The sequence below is a fragment of the Euphorbia lathyris genome, chromosome 10 (assembly GCF_963576675.1).
Source record: "Euphorbia lathyris chromosome 10, ddEupLath1.1, whole genome shotgun sequence".
NCBI lineage: Eukaryota > Viridiplantae > Streptophyta > Magnoliopsida > Malpighiales > Euphorbiaceae > Euphorbia > Euphorbia lathyris.
In genome coordinates this window covers 44,322,785-44,349,895 of record NC_088919.1, presented here as the reverse complement: position 1 = coordinate 44,349,895, position 27,111 = coordinate 44,322,785, and the positions used below count along the sequence as shown (strand labels likewise).

Sequence of the window (27,111 nt, the reverse complement as noted above, 5' to 3'; positions counted from 1 at the left end):
GTCAATAACAACTAACTACAAACAGCTGTTTATGAAAAGTTCAAAATAGGAGCTTTTCGTGAAACGCTCCAAAACGCTGCAGTTTCCAGAAAAAATGATAAACGCTGCGGTTATATAAACCTAACCAAACGCTATATTTCATGCGATTTGGAGTGAAACGTTAAACGCTCATCCGAAAAGCTGAAACAAACACCCTCATATTCGTCATACATGTTTGGAAGGTTTTAAGTGATAATTAACAAAATTTCGGTAACATAAATTAAAATTGTTTTTACTTAGAAATGTTAAAATTAAATTTGTACTAATGTCATATGTTAAGACTAATATGCACTTTTTGTTAAGAACCTTAGGATTAAAGTTAACTATTATCCCCTTTTAATAAGTTGAGGGGAGAAATAAGATATTTTAATAATTAAAGGACCAATCGGTATTTTGGTTTTCATAAATATAGGTAAGTTGTTAAGGTAAAAAACGCGTACGCATAATGATAGATTTCCTGTTCCGATTAGAAGTAATCAGCAACATAAACAACATTATAATTATAATAAAACAGCCAAACGCAAACTTACCTGTCACTCATTCATCGCCGCTCATTCCTCTCTTTATCTCCCTCTCTCTCCTCCCTTCTTCTTCTTCGTCGTCTTCTTCCTCCCTTGCACCCTGCAGATGTTTTCTTAACCCATACCATGATTTCCTCACTCTCTTTTGAATGGAGGATGGTGTTTGGTTTTGGGGGTGAATAAACGAATGAGCAAATTTATTTCCCGAGAAACAAACAATTAGTATTACAACCTATCAATTATATACAATAATCACCATTATCTCCATTCAAATCTGTTCTGAGTCATCTATACCTATCTATATTTGACACTCGTAATCACTCCTGATTTCAAATTTTTTTCGACCCGTAGCTTTTGCTCTCTGCGCTTGTGTTTGTTGTTTTTTCCCCAATTTGTATCCAAATCTATCAAGATGATGCTGAGAAATATCGTCGTTGGAATGCTTTTTGTCACAGTGATTGCTCCAATTGTTTTCTACACTGATAGATTTGCTGCTTTGAGGGCTCCTTCTGGTAACTGTTTTCTTTTTCCTCATTTAATTTCCCTGGATTTGCGCTTTATTTTTGTTTTCCTCTTCTTATCTTCTTTTTCTTCTTGCGAATCTGCAGCGAGAACCGAATTTCTTGAAGATGTTGCCTCTCTTGTATGTTTTTATTTTCCAGACTTTTTTTTTTATTTTCTTCTTTATTGTGAGATTGGAGATGTTGTCTAAACTTTGCGGAACTTGCTTTTTTCTCAGACTCTTTCTGGGGAAAGCAGGCATCATCTCAATGCGATACATCAGGTATCCTTCGGGTTCTCTTAATTCAATGTTTTTTTTTCTTCCTTATTTTGCTGTTCAGATTGCAGATCTCACGCACTTGTTTCAATTTCCCTCTTTTCCGTTGCAGGAATCTTCAGCTGTTCTGAAAGAACCAATTGGAATTGTGTACACGGATAATGATACGGCTGCCGACATCAACAACATTCAAGTTAAAGATTCATCTGCTCAAGGTGTCAATTTTAAGCTTTGGTGTTTTCTTGTTAATTTTTGGTCAACTTTGTCCTGCTTTTCGTAATTTCTATGAGATTTTCAATTAACAGAAGCGAGAGAGCATAAATCTGCTAGAGTATTATCAGCCACTGATGAACGACGTCAATCCCAAATTGATAAAACAATAAAATTGGTTACTGACTCCACTAATCAAGAGGGAAGCCAGGCAGATGGTAGAGATGCAAAGGAAAAGAAAGCCAAGGAAAAGACATCCGGCGGAGTATCTGACAATGACTCTCACAATACGGTACAATAATCAATCTCTAAAAGTTCCTTCTCGTTTGTCTTTACTTTCTATGTATCAAATCTAAGAATTTTAAGCGCACGCAACGAAACCCATTGATGGCTCCTCCTTGGGTTTGAATTGTATATTTTTAAGTGGTTTTCATGCTGACGTTAATGCTCGAAGACTAGTTGGTTTCATGACTGCCAATTGATTTTGATATCTGTTTGGTGTTTTCAGTATTTTTTATTTTCTACAATAGTCTAATTCTGCTTTTGGAAATAGTCCTAGTCATCTCAAACTGGTCCTATTGACCATCAATTGCAAGACCGTTCTCTTCAACTTCTGTAGATAATTATAGGATTTTCCTGTATTGTGTCACTACTCCTTGGAATAGACTGTGCCACTGGAATAATGGCAATAAACTTCACTTGGTTTAAATCGCCATGTTCTGAAACGAAGTGGGCACTAGCTAAATACATGATGATGCATATCAAAGAATCTATAGTTTCCAAAGAAGAGTGTCCTTCCTTGTTAGTTTCTTTTGCCCAAGGTCAAACCTTGAGAATTTACTTAATGAAATAAAAACGATATGAGAACTTCAATTGTGCTGGAGATCTTAAAACTTGAAAGTTATATGCTTCTGTATTTTACTAGGTTGAGCTCCAATCTGCTGAAACTTCTGCAAAGCTCAATGATAAAGGATCCCCTAAGGCTAGAACAGATAATCAGCCAGGTCAAACACCTATGCCTGATGCTCGGGTCAGGCAACTCAGAGATCAGCTTATCAGGGCTAGGGTATACCTTACTCTTACTGCCATAAAGAATAATCCCCATATGACAAGGGAGCTTCGGTTGAGAATAAAGGAAGTTCAACGTGCACTTGGAGATGCAGCTAGGGATTCTGATCTGCCCAAGAAGTAAGTTTTTATTTCTTTTAATATTATTTGCATTCTATTTGTTTTTTTTTTCTATTTGGTGCATTTCCTTGACTTCTCCTTTTTCTTCTTTAACTTTCCATCTTGTACATGTTTGGTTTATGAATGTGTATTTATTAATGCAGTGTCCATTACAAAATGAAGTCCATGGACCAAACATTGGCAAAAAGCATGCAAATGCAGGATGATTGTGCTACAGTGGTAAAAAAGCTTCGTGCTATGCTCCACTCAAGTGAAGAGCAACTACGAGTGCATAAGAAGCAGAACATGTTTTTGACACAAGTAACAGCAAAAACACTTCCTAAAGGTCTACATTGTCTTCCGCTGCACTTGACTAATGATTACTATAGCTTGAGTTCTTCTGAGCAACAATTTACAAAGCAAGAAAAACTAGAAGACCCTAAGCTGTTTCACTATGCATTATTCTCTGATAATGTTCTGGCAGCTGCAGTTGTTGTGAACTCCACCATTACCCATGCAAAGGTGTGCAATTCTTTCTTGAAGACCTTTATGATGCAAAAGAGGTTGTTTTTAATTTGCATCCATAAACTTATTGTATTGGATCTAATTATTTGCAGGACCCCAGGAAACATGTTTTTCACATAGTTACCGATAGACTCAATTATGCAGCAATGAGAATGTGGTTTCTAATAAATGCGCCTGGCAAAGCCACAATTCAGGTTCAGAATATTGAAGAGTTTACATGGTTGAATGCAAGTTACAGTCCTGTTCTCAAGCAACTAGGTTCACCTTCAATGATAAATTACTACTTTAAGGCGCATACTGCTAATTCTGATTCTAATTTGAAGTACCGAAACCCTAAGTACTTATCCATCCTGAACCATCTGCGCTTTTACCTGCCTGAGATCTTCCCAAAACTCAACAAAGTGCTTTTCTTGGATGATGATATAGTGGTGCAGAAGGATCTTACAGGCCTTTGGTCCCTTGATCTGAAGGGTAACGTGAATGGTGCTGTAGAGACTTGTGGAGAAAGTTTTCATCGGTTTGATCGGTATCTCAACTTTTCAAATCCTCTTATTTCAAAAAATTTTGATCCTCGTGCTTGTGGATGGGCATATGGGATGAATATCTTTGATTTAGATGAGTGGAGAAGACAAAACATTACCAACGTATATCATACTTGGCAGAAGCTGGTAAGTAGACACTTGAAGATGTCCTTTTCTGTTGAGAGCAATCTAAATATATATGATATCATATTTATTATAATTTGGCATTGTCATGCATTCATTCGCATCATGTTGCTTAGCAAGCCAAATTTCAGTGGCGTGCTAGAATATTTTGCATCCAGAGCTTTAACCTTGCCTTGATCTCTGACGCTAAGCTTATTTATGCACAGAATCACGATAGATCATTGTGGAAGTTGGGGACCCTACCACCTGGCCTGATTACTTTCTGGAAACGAACTTATCCCCTTGATCGATCTTGGCATGTGCTTGGCCTTGGCTATAACCCAAATGTGAACCAAAAAGATATTGATAGAGCAGCGGTTATACACTACAATGGCAACATGAAACCATGGCTAGAGATAGGCATACCCAAGTACCGTAGCTATTGGTCGAAGCATGTAGATTATGAGGATATGTATTTGAGAGAGTGCAACATTAACCCCTAGGAGGGGGTGACAAGCATTTATTCAGGTGTGCATCACTCTCCATAACACCTTTTGGTGTTGTCTCGATAGGAAGCGCAATTCTTTTCTGTATACAATTTTTGTTTCCTCCCTTAATTGGCATGGTAGTTAATTTTGGTTACACACGTCTGGAAATTGAAGTGGCAGTTAAGTGTATATGTAAATGATGGCGAGCATTTGGTGTAACGTTACGTTAGTTGGTCAACATCCTGTTCATATTGTTATCTTATCTTTAGCTTTCATAATATGGAGACTATAGATTTACATCCTCAGCAGCTCAAGTAATGATATAATAATTATTTTGGTGTTAACTAATCCAATTTACATTGTCATTTCTGATTGAGTCTAGAAGACTAGGACTTTTTATGTTGCACGGACACTCGTTAGTAGCGTTTCTGTGTGTAATATCTGTCCGTTTGAAGGTTATGCTTTAGAAATAACGTTGGTTTCCGTGTCATAAAGTAGAGAAGTTGAGACGGTTGTAGACAAATTGGATTCACAGGTGGTAGAGTAGAGTAGTTGGGGAGAGTGAGTGATTACAGGGTGTCTGTAGCATTAATCCAAAGCTGCTGGTATTTATATTTCATTGTCTCTCTCTCACATGCTGACATTAATATTATCTATTATTGGGCTAAAAGTACTACAAAGCTATCAACGTTTAAATTTTTATTTCTCTGAATTCGACTTGGACAGCTCATTTTGATATTATTTGGAGTTTGGATAAAAATAACAACTTGGACAGCTCAGCAACTCTCTCTAACTTATGTGAAATATGAAAGAGGAGAGCACAGTGGAAAACATGGAATATTTTCTGCTGTTTTATGCTCATTTTCGTAGTGTTTTTTTTTATTGTTGTACTCTGGTGTTTTGTTTCAGCTTTTTCGAAGCAGCGTTTATCGTTTCACTCCAAACCACAAGAAATGTAGTATTTGGTTAGTTTTAGACAATAGTAATTTTTTAGATTTTTTTTATGGAAACCGTAGTGTTTTGAAGCTTTTCATGAAAAGTTCATTTTTAGAGCTTTTCATGAAAACTATTTATATTTATTTGATATTAGTAAAATTATACTTATTTTTCTACAAAATACGTTTTTCTTTAACATCATTCTTATATCTATAATATTATTCCTCTGTTTACGAAATTATTATTTAGTTATTTAGATTATTTTTATAATATATTTGTTGATTAATTTAAAACATACTTTATATTTGACATTTTACGTACTAATAATAAGGGGTTATTATAATTTTAACAAACACTAACAAAGATTTTTTCAGAAAAAAAAAAACACTAATAAAGATAGCTCTTAGTTAACAATTGAATTAAACATGTCTTTAATTTGGATTGAGAAATATTTTTGGTAATTTTTTTTTTTTTTTTGATAGAAATTGGGACGAAACAGACCTTGAGCGGTGATAGCACCTATTGTCATATATTTTTGGTAATACAAAAATAATAGAGATGTCATTTCTAAATATGAAATAAAGATTGCAAATAAAAGTAAAAAGCAGAGAGTAAATAAACATCTCTACCCTTAGTGACAACTTTAATTGCTTCTCAAAAGTTATATCGAATTATAGAATTATATTTAGTAGTTTTTCATTTTATTCCATTATATTTAGGGTAAAGTTCAAATAAAACCCCTGTGGTTTTATTAATTTTCAGATAAAGGACTATGGTTTATTTTTTGTCAAAACGAGGACTAAAGTTTTCAAATTTAGCAAAATAAGGACTTTTTCGATTGATACTATTAAAATCACCCTTGACGACTTCAAAAATGATATATTTTAAAACCTACTAATATTCTAAGCAACTTTAATTCTTCAACTTTTTTATTTCGAGATTATTTAGATGATATTTGGTAAAGAGGGAGAAAGTTAATGTTTAGAGAGAGAAAGTTCCAAAAAAGATGATTTTCTAAAATCGAAAATGTAGTTCCAGAGAAAATATGGCATTGAACAACTTTAATTCTTGAAAATTTTCATTTTCAGGTGTTAAAGATAGTTTTAATAGCATTATTAAAAGTGTGAAACCTCAATCCTCGTTTTGACAAAAAGTAAACCATAGTCTTTTATCTGAAAATTAGTGAAACCACATGGGTTTTATTTGAACTTTACCCTTATATTTAATAACCTCTATTTTTTCAACAAAACTAAGATAAAAAGGGTAAATTATTAGAAGCACATGGTTCTTCATGTTAAATGGAGAACCTTCCAAACATATTTTGGTACGTGTAACATAGATCCACGCATATTATACGAGGTCCCACTATTTTATTTATTATGTGAGATCACAATACACGTGTCCAAATCTAAATTGAGGATCCTCCGAGTGACATGGAAAACTCAATACTTAATATAAAACTCTATAAAAAGACCGATTCAATGAATCCAATTTTTCTTAGATAACTCTAAGATCAATTTTTTTTTTTGGTTTCAAAAAAAAAGTCGGTTTTAAAAAAAAAAAAAAAGAGTTAAGGTGTTGAATCATAACCTTCCGCTTCCCTTTATCTACCAATTGCATTATTTATAACCGACATAAATAGTTTATTTAAACAAGTAAAAAACGTTTTTTTTTTTTAATATCATCAATAAACGCCTTATCTTTTTTAATTACTATTTTTGACATGTTGCGTATGTTGTGTATATATTGGTGATATATGTTCTAATCTACTACTATTTAAAAAATTGTTTAGTTTTATCACATCAATTTTATTAAGCAAATTTCTGTGGGCCGTAAATTATGAATTATATAAACATTTATGATAATAATATTTTGGCTTTAAAATAATTTTTATTTGTATTATATCAAATAGATTCATTTTTATTTTAGAAATGTCATACATTAAGGTGCCGTTTGGTTCGCGGAATAGAATGGAATGGAATAGAATGGTTATTCCAAAGGAATAGAATAGCAAAGAATGGAATAGAAATTCTTAGGAATTACTATTCCTATGTTTGGTTGGTGGAATAAGGTAGAATGGAATAGATAATTTTTTTATTAAAAAGACAATATTATCCTCAAATGTAATTTCTTATTTATTTTAAAATTTTAATTTTTTACTATAAATTGTTCAAATATTTAATATATATTATTTTAAAAAATATATAAAAAATAGAAAAATGGGAAACACGAAAGACGAAAAAACACGAAAAATACATTAAAAACGAAAAAACAATAAGAACATGAAAACGGAAAAATTATAAAAACACGAAAAAAGAGAGGTAAAAAAACAAAATGTAAAAGCGCAAAAAAAAACATTAAAAACACAAAAATAAAAGAAAAAAATGAGATAAAAGTGGAAAAGGGTGAAAACGCGAAAACATATAAACGTGTTAACACAAAAAAAAACACACGCAAAATATGAAAAAACACAAAAAAATGTGCAAACCTTAAAAAACACAAAAACATGAAAAAAGTGGAAAACACGAAAATGTGAAAAAAATGAAAAACGTGAAAAAATCGAAAAACACGAAAACATGAAAAAGTGTAAAAAACACGAAAAATGCGTTTGTAACGTTTTTTTATGTTTTTCCGTGTTTCCCAAGTTTTCTTGTTTTTTCCGTTTGTTCACGTTTTCGTATTTTTCACGTTTTGTCATGTTATTGTGTTTTATTTTGCATTTTTTTGATTTTTCACGTTTTAGTTTTTCGGTTTTTCCCCTTTTTGTTTTTTTTCGCGTTTTTGTATTTTTCGTATTTTGTTACTTTTTCGTGTTATTCACGTTTTTCCATGTTTTTCGTATTTTTTCATATTTTTTTGTTTTTAACGTTTTCGTGTTTTGTTTGCGTTTTTCGCATTTTCATGTTTTTCACATATGGTCATGTTTTTGTGTTTTAGCATTTTTCCTATTTTTTTGCATTTTCGTGTTTTTATTTTTCACGCTTTTTAATATTTCGTGTTTTGTCACTTTTTCGCGCTATTCCTATTTTGTGTTTTTCGTGTGTTTGCTTCTTCTTTTTGCGTCTTCGTGTTTTTCGCATTTGTTCACGTTTTCATGTTTTTCGCATATTTTATTTTTTGCATATTCTCGTGTTTGTAACATTTTCACATTTTTCGTGTTTCATATTTTTCGTATTTTTACATTTTTAACGTTTTCGTCATTTTTCTATTTTTCACGTTTTATATGATATAAATTATGGATTGACCAAAATTTATAAGATTTGGGAAAGTGATTAGAGAGAAGATTGAAGATTTAATGGAGGATAATTTTGTAAATTACAAAAATATAATATTAGGAATAGGCTATTCCTAACCTAAATTGAAGAATAGCTATTCCATGAAATTAAGGAATAGGGATTCCATGGAATAACTATTCCATAAAAAAAAATCAACCAAAGGTGGGAATAGCTATTTTTTAGGAATAGGCTATTCTATTCCCCTTCTATTCCGCGAACCAAACGAGCCTTAAAAGGTTACCACCATTTTTTAACCTTCTTCAAAATAAATAGTTATTAATAACTTCCATATTGACAAAATTCAAAATAAGATTTAACATAACCATAAATTTTGTATGACATATGATTTTCCATGTAATTTCCTCACTTATATTTATGACCTCTCAGTTTTTTTTTACCAATGACCTCTCAGTTTTACAATTTACTTTCATTATAGTTTCTATAATTCAAAACCGCACACTATTGCTCCATGAATTTTATATTTTACTATCATAACGGCTATTTACTGTTCATCATATCAAAATGATCGATAACGATTTTAAAATGAAAATTTTTGATGAACTAAAATTGTTTAGAATTATATTTTTCATAGAACTATCATTCGATTTTCTAAATCATTATTTTCGAAGTTTTTTCTCTCTCTAAACAATAATTTTCTCTTTCCGAACTAAAGAACATCTAAAGGATATCAAAACCAAAAAAATTCAAGAATTAAAGTTGCTTATAGTAATTTTTCATCGGCTCTATAGTGAATGGTTACCTGTTATTGGAGTAGGCATATTAATTAACAGAAGAATGAGTTATTATGCTAGTAAAATACAAAGTTCACGATGCTATAATGTATGGTTTTGAAGCTCAGGCGTAATAATAAAAATAAGAGAAAAGTTAAGGGGTCATAGACATAATTAACCCTTTATGTCCCTAAAAATCCCAACTAAACTGTATCCATGGTTACTGGAGTTCAGACTCAATTTTAAAAACGTTGTTGAATTTCATTTTGTTTCATTAAAATTTATTATATTTTCATGTTCATTCCAACAAAGCCATTACAATCAATTCATCAAATAATAAAAAAAGTCACTGAAATAGTTACATAACAATCACGTTAAAAATACTGATTTTTTTTTTGTATAACATGACAACCACATGATAAAAAAGTATATTTTTTTTATTACCATGTGATATTTTCAAGCAATTGAATTAAAGAAATAAAAAATATAAGTTCTTCTTATTTTCGTATAATTATAATGTTATATATATGAGTCTTATTTTCAGCATGGCTATCGCTTTACTTTTTCAATCATTTTTTCTATTTGAAATTCCTCGATAGACTTTATTGAAATTGCGATGATAGTGCTCGAATACGCTGCCAAGCATACTCCAAGGCTTCGTTTTAGTCCACAATTGCCTCTTGCCTCTTGGCTTCCTCATAGAGGATGCTCAAATCGACATCCACATCGTTTTAGTTATCATTTTTAAGTTATTTATTTATCTAAAATCATCATGTTTTTCTCAATTTTGTTTTATCTATCTATTTGATAAACATGTTTTTCTCATTTAAGGAAAATAAAAATAATATAATAGGAGTATTACAGAAAAGAACAAATAATGAAAGCATTTAAAAATGGCAACGAGTGACTAAATTTTCATTCATCCAATTTAAAAAAAAATGGTCCCTATTTTCTTCTTCTTCCTTGTTTCCACAATCCCCCAAAAAGCCATTGATGCTGCTTCTTCTGCCGTTTATCCAACCGAACTCGTCGACATAATCTGCAAGGAAACATCGAATTACACCGCCTGTGTCGATTCTCTCTACTCCGATTCCCGGACTCCCACAGCTGATCAAAACACACTCGCATATATTGCTGTTCGATTAGCATATAATTACGCCGGCGGATCTCGAGATTTCGTCACTGGAAACAATCTGGAGGAATGCATCGATGACTACAACTACGCCGTTTCGAAGATGACAATGGCACTCATCGACTTGGACTCCGAGACCTACTTCGAGTTACAACGCTTGTCTTGCGAAGCTTCTCAATCAGCTTATCATTGCCAAAAGGCTTTTCCGTCGTGTCCATCTTTAGCGACGAGGACTCACGAGTTTAAAGGTCTCTGTGAAATTGTCGCTTCCGTCGGTAAATTGTTCACTGGCGGAATTGATTATCCGTGTGTGATTGATCAAGTTTATTTGTAGTGTCCACTCCGAGTGAGGGAGAAAGCGAGCTCCTCCTCTCTATCTTTTCTTCCTTCAACTGGATTACAACGGTTTTTCAACAGGCTTCGACTTATGAGAATGATATGATTTATATATTTGTTATATTTGTACCTTTATGTTTTTTCTTTATTGTTCTTTCTTAATAAAAGTGGAACTATACATACTGTTTATATAATTGATTCATAAGTTTACAATAGACCTCATCCCTAACTTATATAGATAGCTAACTAACAGATATAATCCTAACACTAACAAATAAAGAATAAAATAATCATAAATTAATTATTAACTTATTATACTTTACACCCCAGTCAAGTTGGTAGTTGTGAATATCGTAAAATCCTTTTCTTCGTAAAAACGATTTGAACAATGGAGCATTTAAAGGCTTTGAAAGAGTTGCTAATTGATTTTCAGTGCGGATTGGAAGAAGTTGAACAACGCCAGCTTGAACCTTTGATCGAATAAAGTGACAATCGATCTCTATGCGTTTCTTTCGTTCATGAAAAGTAGCGTTTTTGGCCAAATAAGTTGCAGAAATGTTATCACAATACAAAACTGCTGGTTGAGAATGAGCAATTTGAAGATCACTCAAAAGATAAAGTAACCAAGTAATTTCACAAATTGTAGTTGTCATTGCACGAAACTCTCCTTCTGTTGACGACCTACTCAAAGTATTCTGTTTGTTTGATTTCCAAGAAACTAATGATTCCCCAAGAAAAATACAATATCCAGTTATCGACTTACGAGTTTCTTTGCATACTTCCCAATCTGAATTGATGAAGGCTTTGATTTGCAAATCAGTGTCAGCTGGGAAGAAAAGCCCTTGCGCTAGATGAAGCTTAAGATAATGCAAAATTATGTGAGCAACAATATAAGATGTTATTGTTGTGGTTGTTCAAGATATTGAGATAATTGCTTCCTATAACAAAATTGCCGGTTCTTGCCATTGAAATCGATTTGAAAGACGCTGGAAGAAGAAATGCAAAAATGGGTGGTGTTGGAGATGCTCTTGGTTCGAGTTTGGAGTTGGCGTTTCGAATTCGCGAATGATAAATAGTAAGGTGGGTTGAAAATACATAAGTTCTTATATATATATGAAGGGCATTTTGAGGAAGTGGCCAGGGTATAGTCTATGTATGTAAGTTGCTTAGTAATGGGTCTCCCATTTCACCCAATTTTGTAATTTTCCCTTAAAATTATTGTTGTTTTATTTTTATTTTTATTTCAACAAAACCATTACAATCAATTCAATCAAAAAATTCATTGGGATAGTTACGTGACAATCATGTTAAAAGTACTAACTTTTAGTATAACACGACGATCAAGTGATAAAAAAAATACATTTTTTGTCTGTCACGTGATAAATTCAAGCAGTTAAATTAAGGAAATAGAAAATCTATTTTTTTGTATTGTCATAAATACAAGTCTGTCATTTTTAACATGTCTATAACTTCACTCTTTCGATCATTTTTTCTATTTGAAATTGCTCGATAGATTTTATTGAAATTGCGACGGTAGTGCTCAAATATGCTGCCAAGCATACTCCAAGGTTTCGTTTTAGTCCACAATTGCCTCTTGACTTTCTCACAGAGGGTGCTCAAATCGACATCCACATCCTTAAAATCTTGGGAAACAAATTGATGAATTCTTGTCTCACTCACTAGAGTCTTCGATCCAAAAAATGTCTAGAGAGAAAGAAAGTTTGGGCGGAAGAGGGAGGAGAATAACAAAGTCTAAAAATCTCTAAGCAAGGGTGACTAGATAGGTGAACTTAAGTTAATCAGGATAAAATTAAATAAAATACCCAAAGAAAAAGAAGAATTATGAAGTGACTATTTCGTTACAGGATTCAAGCACCAACGAAAATGCAGTTTTTGCGCCTTATAGTCGGGGATTGCTGGATGCAAAAAAGTTTCTATAGGACTACACAAGCATATATACCTTTTCCTTAATATAGGTGAGTGCTACTTTTAAATCAAATTTTTAAATCAAATGGTTATAGAGACCTCGATCAACAACAATTAAATCTAAGATAAGTGCAAAGGTTCAGAAGTCATTAAAATGCATCTTATCAATGTTCAAACTGAGAGTAATACGAGAGAGACATATGTTTCAAACCAAGTCCAAATTGAGGTCCAATTCTCTTTTTAAGTCTCATCCAACTCTAAAAGGCTCAATAAAAAAGGGAAGCCCAAAAAAATTCAGAACGATAGGCACCGTCGGACCATCCAACTCAAAGTTTGAACCATACTTTGATATGTCAGGCTACATATAAATCAGTAATATCTACTTTCTCTCTTCATTATTACGATATTCCACTTTCTTAATTACTATTAATCACTGGTTTTGACGTCAGAGTGTATCTATAAAATCTATCCCATCGCATATCAGAAAGTATCCCAAAAAGTCAGTTCGAATGTTGGACCATACCCAATACAAAGATTCAATTTTTTTCTATATAGAAAATTGTTAAACTTTTAATTTCAACAGTAAAGAAATATAATCTAACATGTTGATAAAATGATTAAAGGTATTTGAGAGAAATTCTACTATGGTTCTGATGCATTGGACCTTACGAATAGAAATATTCAGTTTCTTTCCCTGCACCAATCATTTCCAAATGAGGTAGTATGATTTTCTTTTTCTATTGATTGGGTCCATTGCACCCAATCCACCATAGAAGTTCTCGGTATTTAAATGAACTAAATATTCACAATCACAACTAACTAATTTATTAAACATATTACCCCCTCAAGCCATAAAAATCCAATATATCATGGGCCTTTTCCCCAATATTTTTCAAATTATTTATTCATCTCAAATCATCATGTTTTTCTCAATTTTGTTTTATATCTATTTATTTGATAAACATGTTTTTCTCATTTAAGAAAAATGAAATAAAATAATATTAGTGAAAAAACAAAGGCTTAATACATCATTTGTCCTTCACCTTGTCCAAAAAGTTTGATTGACCTCTGAACTTTTAAAGTATCTCGATAGCTCCATCAACTGGCATAAAATGTTCAGTTAGCCTTTGAACTTGCGTAAAATGTATTCAATTCATCATTCGATTGCGAAAAAAGTAAGTTAAATGTGGAAGATATATTCCACGAATCTTAGAATGTTATTACATGATTCAAAAATAGATTAAAAATGAAATTATTACTTGCTCAACTATAAAACTTGTCCTTTTTAATATTAGAACCACATACTCCGATCTTGGTCGTTTTACTTTTTTTTAAGACGCGTGCAATACATATTCCGTATTTAACTTACTTTTTTGTACTAATAGAGTGATCAATTGATTACATTATGCGCAAGTTTAAGGGGCTATTTAAATATTTTATGCAAGTTGAGGAGGTTAACGAAACACTCTAAAGTTTAGAGGGTCAATCAATTTTTTTCTTCACAAGTTGGCAAATGATGTATTAAGCCATGTTGTTCTCGTTGAAGAAAAATGAAATAAAATAATAGGCTTAATAAATCATTTGCCCCTGAACTTGTTCAAAATAGTTGATTGGTCTCCTAAACTTTTAAAGTGTCTCGATAGCTCCATGAACTTGTATAAAATGTTCAGTTAGCCTCCTGAACTTGCATAAAATGTACTCTCTATTTCATTTTAATTGTCTTTTAAGGTTTATACACAAATATTAAGAAGCCTGTTAATTAGCCTAAAAAGTAGTTAAACATTACCTTATTACCCTCTTGCAATTAATGCTTAAATTTCTCTGCAAATTTCTTTCCTTTTATTATATGAGGACAAAGTTGGAAAAAACACATCTAATGCTCATTGAAAAGTGTAAAACGTCAAATAATTTGAAACAAATTTTTTTCCTCAAAACGACAATTATTATGAAACGGATGGAGTAATCAATTAATCATTCGGTTGTAAAAAAGTAAGTCAAATGCGGAAGATATGTTACATATGCCTTAGAATATTATTACATACTTCACAAAATAGATTAAAACATGTTTAAAAAAATGATTTCTTACTTATTCAACTATAAAACATTTTCTTCTTGTATACTCCGACCTCAGTCGTTTTACTTTTTTTAAAATACGTGCAATATATCTTCCGCATTTAACTTACTTTTTTATAACCGAGTGATTAATTGATTACATTTTATACAGCTTTAAGAGGCTAACTGAACATTCTATGCAAGTTCAGAGGGCTATCGAGACACTTTGAATTACAAAAAAAAAAAAAAAACAAATAACGGAAGAAAAGCATTTAAAAATGGCAACAAGTGAGCAAATTTTCATTCATCAATTTATTGGTAATACAAAAAACGAAGAGATTTAAAAAAAAAAAAATGGTCCCATTGTCTATCTTCTTCTTCTTCTTCTTCCTGCTTGTTTCTGCTGCTTCTGCTGGTGTTTATCCAACTGAACTCGTGGACAGAATCTGCGAGGAAACTTCAAATTACACCTCCTGTGTGAATTCTCTCTACTCCGATCCCCGGACTCCGACAGCTGATCAATACACACTCGCATATATTGCTGTTGGATTAGCATATAATTACGCCGTCGACGCTCGAGATTTCGTCACTGAAAACAATCTGGAGAAATGCGTCGATGACTACAACTACGCCGTTTCGAGGATGGCAATGGAACACGACGACTTGGACTCTGAGACCTTCTTCGAGTTACAACGCTTATCTTGCAAAGCTTCTCGCTCAGCTTATCATTGCCAAAAGGCTTTTCCGGCGTGTCCATCTTTAGCGACGAGGGCTCACGAGTTTAAAGGTCTCTGTGAAATTGTTGCTTCCGTTGGTAAATTGTACACCGGCGGAATTGATTACCAGTGTGTGATTGATCAAGTTTATTTGTAGTGTCCACTCGGAGTGAGAGAGAGAAAGAGAGCTCCTCCTCTCTATCTTTTCTTGCTTCAACGAAGAAGACTGGATTACAACGATTTTTCAAAGATTCGACTTATTGTTATGTTTATATCTTTATGATTTTTATTGCTCTTTTTTAATAAAAGTGGAACTATACACACTGTTTATAATTGATTCGTAAGTTTACAATAGATCTCATCTCTAACTTATATAGACAACTAACAGTAGGATTATAACGGATACAGTAGTTTCCACCTGGTCAATGACTGATCAAGTGAATTCGGCCAATCAACGTTAGATGTAAACTTGTTAAAATTATATGGTGAAAATTAAAACAATAGTATGACTTAGATTTACACCTTCTAAATCTAACGGTAACTGACCAAATTCACTTGTAGTGTTGAATCCAAAAAAATGTGGACCCCATTTTGAGAAACCAATCCTTCTCAACGTGACTCTTCTGCAGTTGGATTTAATCAAAATGGTTGTAATCAAATTTATAAAATAGCTTTTTTTTTCTTATTTCGATAAATTTTAATATATTTTTCACTTATTTTTTAATAAAAATATCTGGATTATTTTTGTGGGTTCGTAAAAGTATATCCACCGTCGACAGCAGTGACTATTCACTTTTGCAAATGGTTTGCACCTCTATGGGTGGGACTGCTAGCCACGGAAATTCTTTCTATTCCCAAAGGCGATGATCGAATCTTGGACCTTTGGTTAAGGGAGGAGGAGCCTTTACCACTCTACCACAACCCCGTGATTAAAGATCTAGATTACTAATATTATTATATAAAAATTAATAAATTAATTACTTAATATTTATGAAATTATGATTACATGAAAAAAAATATAAATTGCTAAAAATTTATATTTTATTATCAAAATATGGTGTAAAATGTAAAATAAGTATTTTAAAAACTTGTGTATAGCTCTAAGAAGCAGCATTAAGATGTGAGAAAACAGAGGAATGCCCAATAGGAAAGAAGATGAGATAAACAATGTTGATCAAAAGAGAAATTTGGAGTTCTTTAATCTCCGATGATGTTCAACGGATATAGGTCTTGTCATCTGATAAGTTTGGCTTTGTCTTATAATTTGATAAAAATTTTCTTTTCTTTTCAATTCTTGCATCAAAAGTTCTTTTTTCATCTATGACAGCATCAAGTAATCACTCTGGAAAATGCCTTCTAGTTAAGATAAGAGCTTTTCAACGAAATATCAGTCTTCAGCTAGCCGAAGCCATGACTATCAAAGAAGCTTTAAGTTGGATTAAGATGCATCGTCCCTGTGAGAAAATTCAAATTCAGTAGGATTGTCTCGTCATAGTCAAGGCAATTCAAATAGGTTTAGAAGGTCTTTTATATTTAATTGACATTATTTCTGATTGTATTCATTTATTACGAGATTTAGAGTTATGCTCTATATCATTTATTAAGCGCTCAGCGAATTCGGCTGCCCATTCTCTGGCAAAAACGGCAAATTTGTGTCTGTTTGGGGGTGAGTTGGCATGTCCACCATTTCGTAGCAATATTCTTTCATCCGATTTAAGTTAATAAAACTTGATATTATTGCAAAAAAAAATATTTTAAATTCTATTTAATCAAATTTGAAAATTGACTCAAGTAAAAGAATTAAAGAGTTGACGAAAATAAAAAATTAACTTTAAAAAAAACAGAAAGACTTTATAATTGTTTACCTATTTTTATTTTCTTTAAATAAAATTTGATTAAAAAAATTCCTCCAACATTTATAAAATATAACGTAGAAAAGTAATTTAGTTTATGTTGATCATAAAAAATATAATCCACAAAAATAATTAAAAGAAATAATAATAATAATTCTTAAAATAAGTAAATAATAATAATATTGATTTTTAATTGGAATCAATTTTTTTTAATTTTTTTATGTAAATTTTAAATTTTAAGATTTTTTTTATTGTAAGTAGTAATAAAAATCGTAATCTTGATATTTCGATTTTTCTTAATTTAATTGATGACATTTAAATTTACACACATATTGAGCTGGCATCTTTGATAGCCAAACCATTACTAAAAGTTCAATATGTGTAAAATAAAATAAAATCGGAAGTTTAATGTATCCATTTAAAGAGAAGTTTAGAGTTTTTTTTTTTTGTTTGTTTACATGTTCTTATTTGTTGTTACTGATAGTAAAATTAGTTATTTCGAATTTTTATCAAATATTGTCTTCTGTTTAGACTTAAAAGGAAAAAAAAACAGTTTCGAAAAATAGAAACAAACGTGCATCTAGCAGATGTTTGTTTACTCCATTTTCTATTTCAAATTGCTTTTTCATATTAAAAATAAGAGTTTTATGTGTTTGGTTAAAAAATTATTGTTGTTGTGTTTATACATGAAAATAAGCCTTTTCGAATAGCATGAAATCTTTGTTTTTCTAAAAACAAGTTGTAAAAGAAAAAAACAAATAAACCAAACCGACTCTTAATAATAAAAAAATACATGAAAAAATCACGGACTTAAATATACTTTTAGCTCAAATAAAAATACAAATTCGATTCATATATTGTTTAACAAAAGGAAATTGGTTAATTTGATAACTATATCTATTAATTAGATTGTTCGAAAACATCTAGTGGGAGTTTCGTATATTTATAGAGGCACGTGAATATCATGGAGTTAATGTCAAGCCCTCGCCAGGCCATAAGGAGAGAAAAAAAAAAACCGTAGATCAACAAACTCGCCTTGAATCTTAGTGGTACCTCTTTGAAAATCGATCAGGCAAGATCTGAAACTGAATTAACCACCAAGAGTCTGGTTGTGTCCTTGAGGATAGGAGGATATCTCGAGTTCAATATCAAAACCAAGTTAGGTCATACGAAGAGAAAAAAATCATGGGTTAGAAAAACAGTCTGGAACTCTAATGTCCTTTGAAAATAAACTAGATGGGCTCAAGAAGACACCATCCATTAGGAGTTCTACGCTATACGTAGATGGATATCTCGAGGTTGATGCTTGACCCTAACTAGGCTATTTGAAGCAAAAAAAAAAAAGTGTAAAAACAACCTTGAGCCCAAGTGTTGTTGTTTTGAAAATGAGTTGGACATGCCCGAGTTAGAACCGTCCATCCATCGAGAGTCCCACATATTCCTTGAGGTACATGGATATAGAGGGATTTATGCCAGACTTTAGCTAGGGCATTCTGAGCAAGCAAAATCATAGGCCATAAAAACGTTGTCGGGTCATATTGGTATTCTTTGAAAATCAACTCGATAAGACCTGAGGCTAAACCGACCACCGATTGTCCAACATGTCCTTTGAGTTACTAGGATATCTCGAGGTCAATACTGGATCATGTCTAGACTATACGGAGAAAAAAAAATGGGGGTCACTAAAATGGTCTCAACCATTAGTAGTACCCTTTAAAAAAATCGACCAAACATGCTCTTAACGGGATCGTCCACCAGGAGTTTCACGTGTTCCTCGGGAAACATGGATATCATAGAAGTCGGTGTTTGACCTTGTCTAGGGCATACAAAAATGGCCTTGGACCTATAGTAGTACCCTTTAAAAGCAAATTAGATAGGACCATCCACTAGGAGTTCCATGGGATTTTCAGGGTATGAGATATCACGGCTTGATATCAAATACCGATTAGGCCATGCGTAGCAAAAAAACCACAAGTCACTAAAATAGATTCGGCTCTAGTATAGTACCCATTTAAATGAGACTGTTGGTCCAAATAAACTAGAATATATCCTAAAGAAGTAGATGGGATATTTACCAGAATTTCTTTAATAAAAGTATTATTAAAATAATCTTTTTGTGAAAATATTTGTGGCTTTAAAAATAATTTTACAAAGATGTGAAATTTAATATTTAAGTAAAACATAAACTTGATTGGATAATTAAATCTCTTTAATTGATAATATTATAAAGATAATACAGTGGCGGAGTCAGAGCTTAAAGTTCGAAGGGGCTCCACTGCATGAAGATTTTTTTTTTCTTAATAACGACTTAAGGCTTTGATTCATAGTAGTCAAATCAAAATTTTCAAATTTTTGATAATATAAGGGTAAATTTGATCAGAATTGGAAACATTAAGGTACAAAACAACTGAGATTCAATATAAAGTAAAGATAAGGTGCAAAAATACTCTAATGTTTACACCTAAGAACCATTTTACCCCTGGCATCTAAAATGGTGCAATTTTACCCTTAACGTTGGCAGCCAAGAGCAATTTTATCCCTAACGTTGACAAGTTTGGTCAATTGGAGAAATTATTCATCAAATTGTCTTCTCGGTCATGAATTTTATAACTAAAAAAATACAATTAAAAATAATAAAGGAGAATGAGGTTAATAATGATTAAAAATGATACTTAATATTGATATTTTTAAAGGAGAATGGGGTTTAAATGAAAAAAATTAAAATGAGATAAAAAGTGAAAAGAGAGAGATTCAAACATAGGACCAATTGGATGTAGAGATTCAATTAATTATCACTACAACCAACTATGCAAACTTAGTTTTATGTCATATAATCACATTCTACATTATAAGTACTAATTTTAATATTTTGGGGGCTGCTCGGGACTAGACCAATGTTCGTCAAGTATGTTCCGGAGGGTCGGAGGGTCGGGAGACCCTCCCCTACCCCCCTAGCTCCGCCCCTGAGATAATGTAAATATACGCAATAGTAAAAAACATAGATAAGAGATATTTGAACATAATTTTTTTCATAGAGATTTAGAAAACTAGACCTACTTCTCTTCCCAATAATATTTTTATAGAGTATATTCAATCCTTCAATAGGTACGAATGAAGTGTTATTAAGTTTACATGTGTTAAACAAATTATATTGACACTTTTTATAACTTCTAGTATTAAACTTATCAAAACTTACAAGTGTGTGACAAACCATTCAATATTTTTAACAAACACTAATTTCAAACTTATCAAGTATTGCAGATTCTTGACAAACCGTTCCCTTACATTTTACAAGTTATATAGTAAGAAACTTATCAAGCTTCTGAGTGTTTGATAAATCGTGACAATTCTTTTCTTCGATAAGAATCATACCCTTAATCACTTTTAAAGATAAAGTGGTTAAAGTTCTTCTTGATGTGTTTATAAGCTTACTTTTGAATATTAACTAAGAAACTTTTTCAAGATAATTGAATATTTGAACCTAAGATAAAGAACACGCAATCTTTTTTTTTTTTTTTTTTTTTGAAGAATGTTGGAAATACTTTGAATAATCTCAATAATGAAAAATTGTGGTAAGTCTTCCAAATTGTTAATGGAGCTTCGATCCTCGTTTTAAAAGATGTAGAAAATATATGTATTGTGACTCAGAAGGTATTCGTTAGATATACATAAAAGAGTTGTTAGACTCTGTTCTTTATCGCTGAAAAAAACTGAACTGAATTGAACTGAACTGAACTGAATACTACTGAATACTGAACTGAATTTAACTGAATACTACTGAATACTGAACTTAACTGAATGCTACCGAACTTAACAATAATGATGATATTAGACTTCAAAATAATTTTCATGATAATATTGGACATTAATAAACTTATAATAATAATGGTTCTAATAAATTTAATAATATCAATAATAAATAAATATATTATTAAAGATAAAACTAAATTGAATATCAAATAAAAGCTCGGGTTGATAAAATCTTGACTCGATAAAAGCCTATGAAATTAAATAAAAATAAGTCTAATTTAAATTAAAAATACAAATTACATACAAACACAAATTTATATATAATTTAAAGCCTATGAAATTAAATACATCTTCATATGAATACAAACTCTTAACTTTTTATTTTAATTAAGGGTTAAAGTGCAAAAATAACGTTTTGGATCAGGAGTAACGTCTAAAATGGTGGAATTTTATCCCTAACATTGATAAATTGGATAAATTTGAGAAATAATTCATAATATGGATGCAATTCCTAATTTTTAAATATGGATGCATACTTTAATTTTTTTTTATTAAACCATATATACTTTAATAAACTATCATTTCTTGATTTTTATCTAATTTATAGATAATGATAAACTATAAATAATAATAATAATAATAATAATAAATAATGATAAATTATAGATAAATAATAATAATTATTATAATTAATTATATATAAATAATTATAATATAATAAATAATGATAAATTACTGAATACTGAAACTGGATGCTGAAACTGAATGCTGAACTGAGCTGAACTGAACTGAACTGAACTGAATTGAATTGAACTGAACTGAACTGAACTGATTGTTACTGAAATTAAGTGATAAAAAACAGGGCCTTAGGCTCTGTTCTTTATCACTTAATTTCAGTAACAATCAGTTCAGTTCAGTTCAATTCAGTTCAGTTCAGTTCAGTTCAGTTCAGCATTCAGTTTCAACATTCAGTTTCAGTATTCAGTAATTTATCATTATTTATTATATTATAATTATTTATATATAATTTATTATAATTATTATTATTATTTATCTATAATTATTATTATTATTTATAGTTTATCATTATCTATAAATTAGATAAAATTCAAGAAATGCTAGTTTATTAAAGTATATATGGTTTAATAAAAAAAAATAAAACTAAAGTATGCATCCATATTTAAAAATTAGGAATTGCATCCATATTATGAATTATTTCTCAAATCTATCTAATTTATCAATGTTAGGGATAAAATTCCACCATTTTAGACGTTAGAGGTAAAATTACTCCTGCCCCAAAACGTTATTTATGCACTTTAACCCTTAATTAAAATAAAAAAGTTAAGAGTTTGTATTTATATGAAGATTTGTATTTAATTTCATAGGCTTTAAATTATATATAAATTTGTGTTTGTATGTAATTTGTATTTTTAATTTAAATTAGACTTATTTTTATTTAATTTCATAGGCTTTTATCGAGCCAAGATTTTATCAACCCGGGCTTTTATTTGATATTCAATTTAGTTTTATCTTTAATAATATATTTATTTATTATTGATATTATTAAATTTATTAGAACCATTATTATTATTATAAGTTCATTAATGTCCAATATTATCATGAAAATTATTTTAAAGTCTAATATCATCATTATTGTTAAGTCCGGTTAAGTTCGGTAGCATTTAGTTAAGTTCAGTAGCATTCAGTTAAGTTCAGTATTCAGTAGTATTCAGTTAAATTCAGTTCAGTATTCAGTAGTATTCAGTTCAGTTCAGTTCAGTTCAGTTCAATTCAGTTCAGTTCAATTCAGTTCAGTTCAGTTCAGTTTTTTTCAGCGATAAAGAACAGAGCCTTACAGATGTTACAAAAACTAATTGTTTTATGGACGTTATTTCATCCTTTTGTGCTTTTGTAATCTTCCACACATGTTTTATTTCTTTTATTTATAATGCTTTATTTTATTATTTTATCTTGTGAATGCATCAAGTCTAGGCATGACAATGGATATTGTATCTGTGGGTACCCGACATTATCTGATCCTAATGAAACTATCTGTACCCTGTATAAAAAGGTATGAGACGGGTGTGAGATCAAAATCATTACTCGTTAGGGTAATGAGACGGGTATGGCAATACCCCCAGGATACCCGGTATCCGTTACCCGTCATAAAGTTTTTTTATATATTAATAAATATCATTGTTTTTTAGATATAAGACGTGAGATTTGAACCATAACCTTGTCACGTTTGAGAGATACTGCTATTGGTTTATATAATAAGTCAGTAGTAATGTCTCACCGTCTTATCTGATCTTATTTTAGGTCGGGTATGACAAACCTTCTGTTTTTCAACAATTGAGTGATACCAGTAAGATAATTTATTCTTATTAATTAATGTTCAATTTGTTCAATTTTTAGATAGATGATTTATTAAATTTATACTTTGTTAAATTTGTTATATTTTTTTTTATTTATTGATTCTTAACGGGTAAAGGTACCCGCGAATTAAATGGGAGGGGTATGTGATGCAAAAAGTATATCCGTTAGGGTAACGGGACGGGGTGGGTAATTAAAAAATAAAATGGTAAGGATTTGGGTTTGTCATTACCCGCGGGTACCCTACCCGTTGTCATTCCTAGTCTTAGCCAGTAGTCCATAATAATGAAAAGTGATAAATACGCTAACTTATTTTTCTTCTTTTCTACATATTATCTTTTAGGATGTCTTTGGATATTCTTTTATAAAGTGTCGGACTGCTTTATTAATCTTATTTTTGTTGGATTAAAATCCACAATGCGGGTTTTACATGTATAATATAGTAAATTATGGGCTATTATATATTCGTCAATTAAGTTATCTGATTTAGTTTATGGACCTAACCATATATAATGAGTGCGAGCTTTTATGTGTAGATACCCAGTTGTAATATACTAATTTTATGATTGGCAGAATAGTAATTGCAACAATTAGCTTTTCTCTCTAAATAGAAGGTTATAGTCCATAAGGCATGAGCATTTAAATCTACAGCCTCCCCCATAAAGTGTAGATGTGTTGGTTGTTTCTAGCCCTAGAAGACCAATCAATCTAAGGTTTTTCTGATTCTCTTCAATCTGTTGCACTATGGATTCAGGTAAGCTTCCGCTTTAGGTCTCGATGGATTAACATGAGTATGAGATCTTGTAGTTTGTGGGCTAATTCTAATAAGCAATTCCAATAAGTGGTATCAGAGCAACTCATGTTTGATTCTATTAAGTAATTCCAACATGTTCTGTGGCAACCCAGAACTATTCAACATTGTGTTCATCATTTCTCAAAATGTTCATCATTTCTTTTGAGGTACGATTTTTACGCTCTGTCAATTTATTAGATTGGAATCAACTATGTTAACTTTTAAAATCACATCATCAAGGTCAATGTCATACACATTTGTTGTCTATAATTAACCAAATCAAACAAATACATAAATATTAAATTTACTAAAACAAAAATTAAATAAAAGTGTTTGTAATAATGGAACTGTAAATAGAAGAACAAAATTCAAATGTAAAACCTGAACTAATATACTGAAGAACAGAAATATAAGGCATGTATTAACAATCTCTTTAAAATAGACTTCATTGTTATTGACGATCGTCTCCCAAGCTACAATATATACGTAAACAAACTCTTACCGCGTGTAAGATGTTATCACCAGACAGAGAGAAGAAACAGTACTTCGAACAGAGAAAGTGCATAATAAGCAAAATAGTTTCGGAAAGCAAGAATCTATAAATTTTGGTTTTTATAGTAGTGTCTCAACTGATAGTTCAAATTATATACACAAAGAATTTGAACGGACATAACTATTCACTAACAAATATGGATGTTCATAAACAGACATGACTATTCACAAACGAACGCGATGTTCATGAATAGAGGTGACTCTTGGAATTAAAGTGTGTGAAATAAAAATTAATTCATCTCAGCTTATGAAAAGAACTCAGCTCAAGTATTTACATAATAAAAAATGAAAGACCAAAGCAAAAGTAGGATGCCCCAAAGGACCCCAATTCGGAGCTGCATTCACATCGCCCACATCGTGCGGGTGAGCCCTTAACTCGGTAGTGCTTTCATTACACCCCTCCTACGCGTGAGAGAGCATTTACTCTAGTATTAATTAAAGGCTTATAAAAGATCTATATTTATACACTAGTGGAAACTCTCACTTCTTGTCTACGTTGGATGGGGAAGCTTAATTTCCTTTATCCTTCTCAAAACCATTTTAAGTGGTTCATTTTGAGCATCAATTTCTTGTCCATCACTTGATCGTTTTGAGCTTGTAATATATCATTAAAAAGATCTCATGGTATAAAATATGTTGACGTGTTTCAATTTATTCTAAACTCCATTTATCTGTTATATATTTAAGCCTCAAGTTGATAATAAAAAAATATAACAATGAAAGTTGTTATTTAATACAGATTTTGTAACAATAACCATTTCGTGAACGCTAAGAATGCTTCCTGAAACCAGATTCTTCTGAATGTCAGACATATATAAAACATATCTGCAACTCCACTTATTTTCCAAAAATCATCTTCAGAATCGTAGTTCTAGTTCATCTTGGAGGAAGAAGAATCACATATAGACCTTCTCTCTAGTCTTAAGGATAAGTTCAGGAAAGGACTCATTGTCACAATAGATGTGACATGTCTAAGAAACATTCTTTTGGATTGGAATCAACCATGTTGACTTTCAAAACCACAGCACCAAGGTCGATATCAGACACATTTTGTGTAATAGCTTCCATAATGTTCGTCATTCGACTTGACCTTTTTAGGAAGCCTACAATTAGAGGACTTATGGCCCATCTTTTTGTAGTTGTAGCATTTCTCATTGAACTTTGTCTTTTTGAAGACCCAATCTGGATTCGTGTTGAGGTTGTTTGCATTTCTTAGAGTCTTCCCTAACCTCCAATATATTGGCCCTAGCCACATCTTGGATGGAAACTTTGGAGAATTTCTTCTCTAAACCTCTATTGTCTTCCTCAATCTGGAGTATAACAATGAGATCATCAATAGTCATTTCATTTCGCTTATGCTTAAGGTAATATTGAAGTATTTTCATCCAGGTAGCAATTCTTCTATTATTACAACCATTTGGAAATATTCACTAATTATCATATGTTCAACATGAATCTCATAGATAATGAGCTATAATTCATGCACCTAACTTACAACTTTATTGGAATCCACCATTGTAAATTCAAGTTGCCAGAATTTCTTAGCATATGCATCCTCTAATTTGTAGTTACGGTCTAGAGATTCCCACATCTCCTTTGTCGTTTTCTTGACTTGATAAACACTGCAAGGTACATCTTTCAAGTCGTTTAATATGTAATTACAACAAAGGAAGTCAAAATGCTTCAATTGCTTTGAAAGTGGTAGCAACATTTACTTTATCCTCTAACGAAGGATAATTCTTTAAGAACTTAACCAAATTGAGCATAGTCAATTAAAACAATATCTTTTGTTGCCACATTTTGAAAATTCACACCAACAAATGTTTCTGGCCTTTTATTGTGGCTTTCAATATTGTCACTAGTAGAGTAAGGCATAGAGCCTCAAGAGTGACTGTGTTCTCATTAGTATGTGAACTATAGATGTTTTTAGAACCAGATCCATCTCTAATTAGATTTCAACCATTTCTAAAATTTCAAACAAACTAAGTTAGAATCAGAAAATGATAAACAATTTAATAAGAATAGAAATGTACAAAAAAAAATTACATTTATATTTTGTCTCAAAATTCTGGCAATATATTTGTATCCAATAGTATGATAATTAATTCGTTTGTCAAGGTTATCCAGTCAAGGTATCTTTGGAAGTCTCTTTGGAAAGATTAATTTTATCTTAAGATTGTTAGTAATAATCAATCCAAAAAGAGAATGAAATAGAAATAAAACAACAGATACAATATTATTTATAGTCTAAAATTATAAATATAACAAGAATTCTAGAATACTTTCAACATTCGGATGAACATAATAGTAGAAG

General features: G+C 31.2%; 1 protein-coding gene across 1 annotated transcript; it reads left to right on the top strand.

The window, feature by feature from the left end:
- The first annotated feature begins 558 nt into the window (after window positions 1–558).
- LOC136208603 (probable galacturonosyltransferase 4) lies at window positions 559–4,671 on the top strand. Its single transcript, XM_065999661.1, has 9 exons — window positions 559–1,072; window positions 1,169–1,203; window positions 1,300–1,344; window positions 1,451–1,553; window positions 1,644–1,840; window positions 2,474–2,736; window positions 2,880–3,237; window positions 3,333–3,908; window positions 4,112–4,671. Exons 1-9 carry the CDS (start codon window positions 973–975, stop codon window positions 4,385–4,387), a joined length of 1,953 nt encoding a protein of 650 aa, XP_065855733.1. The 5' UTR covers window positions 559–972; the 3' UTR covers window positions 4,388–4,671.
- Window positions 4,672–27,111: the final 22,440 nt, after the last annotated feature.

Coding starts and splice junctions, on each gene's coding strand:
- LOC136208603 (XM_065999661.1), top strand. CDS start 973: ATGATGCTGAGAAATATCGTCGTTGGAATGCTTTTTGTCACAGTGATT. Junction 1,554..1,643: donor TAAAGATTCATCTGCTCAAG/GTGTCAATTTTA, acceptor TTCAATTAACAG/AAGCGAGAGAGCATAAATCT. Junction 1,841..2,473: donor ACAATGACTCTCACAATACG/GTACAATAATCA, acceptor GTATTTTACTAG/GTTGAGCTCCAATCTGCTGA.